Source organism: Poecilia latipinna, unplaced genomic scaffold (assembly GCF_001443285.1).
Source record: "Poecilia latipinna isolate Pla-1442-1.1 unplaced genomic scaffold, P_latipinna-1.0 Scaffold936, whole genome shotgun sequence".
Lineage (NCBI taxonomy): Eukaryota > Metazoa > Chordata > Actinopteri > Cyprinodontiformes > Poeciliidae > Poecilia > Poecilia latipinna.
In genome coordinates, this window is record NW_015113552.1 from 18,647 (window position 1) to 25,710 (window position 7,064).

General features: G+C 43.0%; 1 protein-coding gene across 2 annotated transcripts in view; it reads right to left on the reverse strand.

Annotated features, from left to right (window-relative positions):
* LOC106957772 (receptor-type tyrosine-protein phosphatase mu-like) overlaps positions 1-7,064 on the reverse strand; it is a 24,438-nt gene that overhangs the window by 12,906 nt on the left and 4,468 nt on the right. The window contains exons 3-4 of one of the 2 annotated variants that reach the window (XM_015049237.1): positions 2,680-2,716; positions 473-547 (exon numbers count right to left, since the gene is read on the reverse strand). In XM_015049237.1, the coding sequence (XP_014904723.1) occupies positions 473-547; positions 2,680-2,716 (112 nt within the window). The remainder of the gene's footprint in view (positions 1-472; positions 548-2,679; positions 2,717-7,064) is intronic. The other variant, XM_015049238.1, reaches the window with a different exon arrangement.

Sequence of the window (7,064 nt, forward strand, 5' to 3'; positions counted from 1 at the left end):
ACACACACAGTAACACACACAGTAACACACACACAGTAACACACACACAGTAACACACACACAGCTGTCTCAGTTTAAAGGCCATCAAAACCATTTGAAGACAGAATTTATCTCCCTGCTTCTGTGTGTTCATATGTGTGTGTGAACAGGTGGATGCACACACACTCTGATCCACAACTCACTCCAAATTACATTTAAATATTTACTAGCCTGAAGGTGTAAACTTTCCACTGTTTAGTTGCTGCACTCTAACACACACACAGTTGGGATGCGCACACACACTGTTAAAACCTGCGATGCTGCGGTTCTGTTAAAACCTGTGGGGGTCCTGGTTGGGGACTTTATGGGCTCCCTCTGCTGTCTGACACTGGGGGGAACCGGACCCAGACCCACCAATCTGAGATACTTAGAGAACATAAGACTCGGGGGAACCAGAGACGTGTGGAGGCGTGGAGCCGTGTGTTCCTCTGACCTGTCAGCTGCTTGTCGCCTGCCTCCGGGGCCACGCCAACATACGGCGTGGTGAGCTGGGTGGCGATTATGGCAGCTGTTGGTCCAGGAAGGCATGCAGAGACGGGGACAGAGAAAGAGAGACGGGCTGAAGGAGACATCAGCGTGGGACTCTGGCTGTCCTGAAGGAGGTCATCTAGAGAAACGGCTCAGGTCAACCTCCAAACCCCCAAACCAAAACCCCCAGGGACAAAGCTGAGCCTCCTTCAGGAGAACCAGGAGCCTTTCAGGTCAACAGGAAGTAGTTTAGTTCAGGAAAGACACCTGGAAGAGAAGCTGGTTAATCAGCCAATCAGTGCTCAGACATTAGTAATCAATCATTCAGCCAGAAGCAGAGGTTAGACTCCACCAGGTGCCTTCACCTGTTCAAGCAGTCAGGAGGAACCTGGGATCAGACCAGGATCCCATGATTCTGTCGAGCCTCCTGATTGGCTCTCTGACTCACAGGAAGTTCCAGAGTAAGTCGAGATTACTTCTGATTATCTCTGTTAGTTCGGCGCTAGAGGAGCCTGCATTATTGGGTGTAATGTCCTGGTTATCCAGACCTCCTCTAGCTCTGCACCACATCAGACTGGTTTTACTCTGATCTGATCAGAAAGTTACAGCTTCATGTTTCTAGACTCAGCAGGAAACTTTCTTCAGGTTTCCTTCCCTCCAGTCCAGAGAGTCCAGTCCAGGCTTTGAAACCAACCGAAGCGTCTGCTTCCCTGCTGATGAACTGTTAGCATTCAGGAGGCGAGCAGCGCCGCTTTACATTCATGTCAGGAGGCTAACTGTTAGCTCTGCTCACACTGGGGAAGGGGCCCAATGGGAGGGAAAGGGGCCCATCGGTAGACTGTGTTGGTTTCTGCAGCAGGCCTGATGGGAGCGACTGAGCCAAGCAGCAGCTGCTGTGGTTCCCCAGCAGAACTGCTGGTGTTGGTCCGTTAGCTCAGTGTGGTCATGCTAATGTTCACTGGGGGTGAAGCTAAAGCTAACCACAGAGCTCAGACGGGTCAATCATAGTCCAGTAAGCAGTGCTTGCTTCTTTTGCTGTTATTTTTATTTCTTCTTTGCCTCTCTGGCCACTCAGTTACATGAAACAGCTCTAAAACGTTCTAATGTGCTCTTTTGTTAAAGCTAACAGAAGCTAAGCTAACTGTGGCTAAGGCTACATGTAGCTTTTCCTGCTTGAATAGCCTCATTGAAGCCCCATTGCTCATAAATAATTTATATTTGTGCCTTGGACTGAAAACATTTAAACAGAAAACATTAAATTCTTCATTCCAAATGATTAAACTGTTGATGACTTCAATAATTGATCAATAGAATAAGAATCAATTCTTCAAAAAATTACTTTCTATTTATGTCAAAAATGATTGACATCAAGTTCTGTGTTTGAACTTAATTCAAACTTCTCTCCAATACATTTTATTTGGAGTAAATAAATTGTTTAATTCTTGTATATTGTAGAAAGTTTGTATTTATTCTCTTCATGTTATTTTAATGTCTCAACCTCATCAGGCAACATTTACAGATAAGACTAAACCGCCTGGCAATCATCATCATCATCATCATCATCATCATCATGGTGATCACGTATCTCAGCCAATTTCATCTAAATTGTTAGTTTGACTCAGCAGTTATTAATAACCAAACCAGAGACCTTCAGCTGCTGGACGTCCCACCGTCCCCAACCCCGTCCCTTCATTCGTCCCCCATCCCGTCCCTTCATTCGTCCCCCATCCCGTCCCTTCATTCGTCCCCCATCCCGTCCCTTCATTCGTCCCCCACCCCGTCCCCCGTCTAGTGGTTTGCCGTTCTGCAGTAAGTGGAAATACAGAAACCCTCGTTAACAACAATCCTTCTGGAATGACTCAGAAAACCATTTGTAGAATAAATGGGAACAATCAGTTTTGAAAAATGGAAAAAACTTTCAACAGAACGTTTTGTTTGAAATCTATGAATAATATTCCTGAAATATTCTGTAACAATCATTGCAAAACAAATGGGAATCAATGAAACTAAAGTTTTTGGAATCACTGGGCACTTCTTTAGAAACACACCCGGAAGAAATATTATTTCTACATGATCTGGGACCAGTGTGGCTGATCTGGGACCAGTGTGGCTGATCTGGGACCAGTGTGGCTGATCTGGGACCAGTGTGGCTGACAGCAGCTTCCATTTTACCTTTGGTGGCGACTCTCACACAGTCGATCTTTGTCTCCTGGTGGAGAGAGGAACAAATTAGTTTCCTGTCAACCCAACTGCAGACATATGAGCTGTCACATCTGCCTGCATCCTGCAGGAACACACACACACACACACACACACACACACACACACACACACACATAGACAGAGAGACAGAAAGACTCACAGACTCATCGTAAACAGAGCAGACAGAAGGCAAATGGCTGTGGATCAGTGCCTCTGGTGGCATTTAACAATCCTCACACACACACACACACACACACACACACACACACATTGAGGCTGGCTTGGTGAAAGGCGAGAGAGAACATCTTGCATGTTTCTGGTTTTAACAAACAAGCGACAAATTAACCACAAGAGCTCATGAATATTCATGCTCACACACACACACACACACACACACACAGCATCTGTGTGTGGTGACAGTAAAAAGCTCTACTACGCCTGCATTATTCAACACACACACACCAATTAAAACTCTGAGCATCAATAATGAAACTAACACACTCCGATCTGTGTGTGTGTGAAAGTGAGCAGTTATCCTTTAATTGCAGCAATATGTGANGAGAAAAATAAATAATGCAAAACGAGTTTCTGCAGGAGGATTAATGTGTTCATCAGCTTCAGGTTAATGTGTTCATCAGCTTCAGGTTAATGTGTTCATCAGCTTCAGGTTAATGTGTTCATCAGCTTCAGATTAATGTGTTCATCAGCTTCAGATTAATGTGTTCATCAGCTTCAGGTTAATGTGTTCATCAGTCAGGAGTCCTGCTGCGTCTCGGCTTCCTGATCTGTATTCATCCTCGCAGCAGCAGAAGGTCAGAGAGACGGAGGACAGATAAAACAGAGCCGAGCGTCAGGCTGCATACCAACGAAGAAGAAGAGGAGGAGGAAGAGGAGGAAGAGGCCTGCGGGCCCAGCGGACCGGAGCTCAACGATTCCCTCTGAAGCAACAGGAGCCACGAAACACGACGAGGAAGAACTGAGCAGAAAATATCAGAGAGATATATAGATATATGATAGATAGATATGATAGATATATGATGGATAGATATATGATAGATAGATATGATAGATATATGATGGATAGATATATGATAGATAGATGATAGATAGATATATGATAGATAGATATATGATAGATATATGATAGATATATGATAGATATATGATAGATAGATATATGATAGATATATGATAGATAGATGCTGTATGTTGATTTCCATCTAATTGTGTGAATGTTAAACGTCTGAAATGTCAAAACGAATAAAACTTTAAAACTTGAATTCGTTTTGTTTCATCTGCTGCTTTGATTCTTCAGGTACTGAAAAAACACAAAGTCCTGCCAAATATCTCGATCTGGTTCCTGTTGCAGTTTTATTTAAACTCTAGAAATAAGTTGAAACTAACATAAGTAACTTTTCAGCCGAATATATAATCTTGTTTTCAGTTAATAATTCCTCAATATTTCTGAAAAAGTTTTGGTTCCACTGGAAGATTATTTCACATTTTCATGTTTTGTGGTTTTGCAGTGTATCTGGAACAAACAGGAAGTGGAAACTACAGACTAAATATTTTAGTTCTCTGCTCCAACAGGAAGTAGTGACGTCAGGCTGGCGCCTCTGGTTCGGCTCAGTTTCATCAGGATTTATCCAGGAAATGTTTTTCTCTTTCCTCTTTTGTAAACACTCCTGGAAACTGAGAAAGTTTTTCATAATTTATCCGTTTTTATCTCCTGGTTCTGTTTCATGATCGTTGATAGAAACTCGGTTCTGACCCGGTTTGGGCTCCAGCCCAGGAAATGTTTCTGGTTCTGTTTCTCCGTCTGCAGGACGTTGTGACCTTTGACCTCATGGACAGACAGACGTCTGTTTTCTCCTGGTTCTGGTTCAACTCGGCCAACAGTCTGAGATGAGCTGGAGGTCAAAGGTCATTTAACCTCCAGCTCAGGTTGTTCTTACAGGTCAGATTATTTTACAAATAAAATTATTGTTGATAGATTTGAATCTTTCAGTTAAAACCTTTTTTCAAAGCGTTTGAAGAACCTCATGTTTTATTTCCTGCAGCCATTTTGTTTCTGAGTCATTTATGAAGAGATTTGAACAGAAATAACGACTCAAACATGTTTTTGATTCTGTTGCTGCTGAGAATTTAAATTAGTTTGAAAACTGGAAGCGTTTCAGTTTCCATTCCTAAAAACGACTTTGTTTTTTATTTCATGGCCAAAATCGTTTTTTTTTTCTTGTTTTTAGTCAGAATTTTCTCAGGATTTTCTTCAGATCTGTTTGAATCGTCTGTAATCATCCGATCAGTCAGTTTCTCTCCTGAACCGTTTCTGTTTCTTCATGTTTTATTTCCTCTGATGTTCATCCAACATCTAAACATTAAATAAAAAAATAAATTAAAACTTCAGTATTTTCTAAAAACTGTCCCACCGACCATGAAGATCACAGGAACAAACAGGATCCGTTTGAAAAGGTTTGTCTTCGGTTTCCCAGGGTCCCTGAATGCATCACCTCATCAAATGAAACATTTAGAGATGAAAACATGAAGGCTTGAAGATGAAAACATGAAGGCTTGAAGATGAAAACATGAAGAACTAAAGATGAAAACATGAAGGCTTGAAGATGAAAACATGAAGGCTTGAAGATGAAAACATGAAGGCTTGAAGGCGCAGCAGCTGCAGCGACTCGTCGCTCAGTTTGTTTTTTCTTCTTCTGCAGCATCAAGTCTCTGCTTGTTTTCTGAAGCCAGAGGGAAAAACTCAGATCATCGATGTGAAGCTGCAGCCTGAAAACCTGCAGGTCAGGAATCGGGCCGCCGGTTCTGAAGAGGCTCAGAAACGTTTCACTGAAAACCAGAAAGTACTGGAAACAAACAAACGACTCAGGAAGGTTTTCTGATCTTCATCAAAACTGGAGCAAAAATACTGAGGATGAAGAGGATGAAGAGGATGAAGAGGATGTTTACCAGATTTCAGACTGAATGAGTTCTTACCTGCTCCTTTTATGGATTCAGATACAGAGTCCCAGGTTCCTCCAGGTTCCTTCAGGTCCCTCCAGGTTCCTCCAGGTCCCTCCAGGTTCCTTCAGGACCCTCCAGGTCCCTCCAGGTTCCTCCAGGTCCCTCCAGGTCCCTCCAGGTCATGGTCCAGGTCTGGTTTTGGCTGCGTAGCGTCTCCTGCGTTCTGATCGTCGTTTCCTGTTTCGGTCTGAAGCTTCAGCCTGAAACTTATTTGGTTCTAAACAGGAAGAAAAATGAATTTCAGCACAAACATCATATTTTATGTTGTTCGCCTGATTAGTGAACAGATTCATCTGCAGACCTGAGGAGGTTTTGGTTTTTAGAGGTGATTCATTCTCTGTAAAATATTCTAATGTGATTTTTTTCACACATAAACTGGAAATGATTAGAAAACAGGAAAAACCAACAAAGATCATTTTGACATCGACTGCATGACGAGTTTTTATCTAAAGTTTAATTCGTCCAGATTTTAAAACCAAAGGACTGAAAACATCTGAGATGAATTTCTACAGAAATCAAAGATAAAAATGTCAGAAGCAGCAAATTTAAATAGATTTAAATATTTTGTGTTTAGAAACATTTCAGCAGAAACTCAGAACCAAATCAGCTGTTTTTATCCACCAGCTGATTTCTCTGCTGCAGATTTACAGTTTTTGTTTCTGAAGTGTTTAACTTTTGGTGATAAATTAGAAAAACTTTATTATTCATGTTCCTAACAGGAAATGTTCCAGCTGACATGTAGCAGCTCAGATTAACCTGCAGGAGTTAAAACCAGATTAAAGTTCAAATCGTTTCATTTCCAGTTGGACCTGCTGCTCGGCCCAGCAGGGAGCCGTTCGCTCGGTGGGAACTTCCTCCCTGGTTCTGAGAGCCTTCGGCCCACAGAACCGACCCGAGGTCAGCCGGCCCGCCCACACGCCGTTGCCGTGGTGACGCAGCCATTCGGCCCACGGCGGCACTGAAAATCGGTTCATTGTTCCTCAGAACAACCAGAGCCTTGATTTACTCTGCAGCCGTTTCTGCACGCGACCTCTGACCTCCTGCCAGCAGTGATTGATCACCAGAGCCTCCGTCTGATTAATTCAACCGCAGGAGAAACTTCAGCTTCCTCTGAGGTCAAAGGTCAGAACCAAATGGATGTTTGGATTATTAGGAAGAACGATGGAAAATATTCAGTTGGACTGAAGAGAAGGAACCGAGCCTTATCCCGACCCGGTCCGCTTTAACCCAACTCCAGTCTGCTCGTCTACTCAAAGTCCGGTTCGGTTGGTGTGAACGCTAACCGACCTCTGACCTCTGGTCCTCCAAACCTCAGTCTGGGTTCGGTTGAAGTGAAC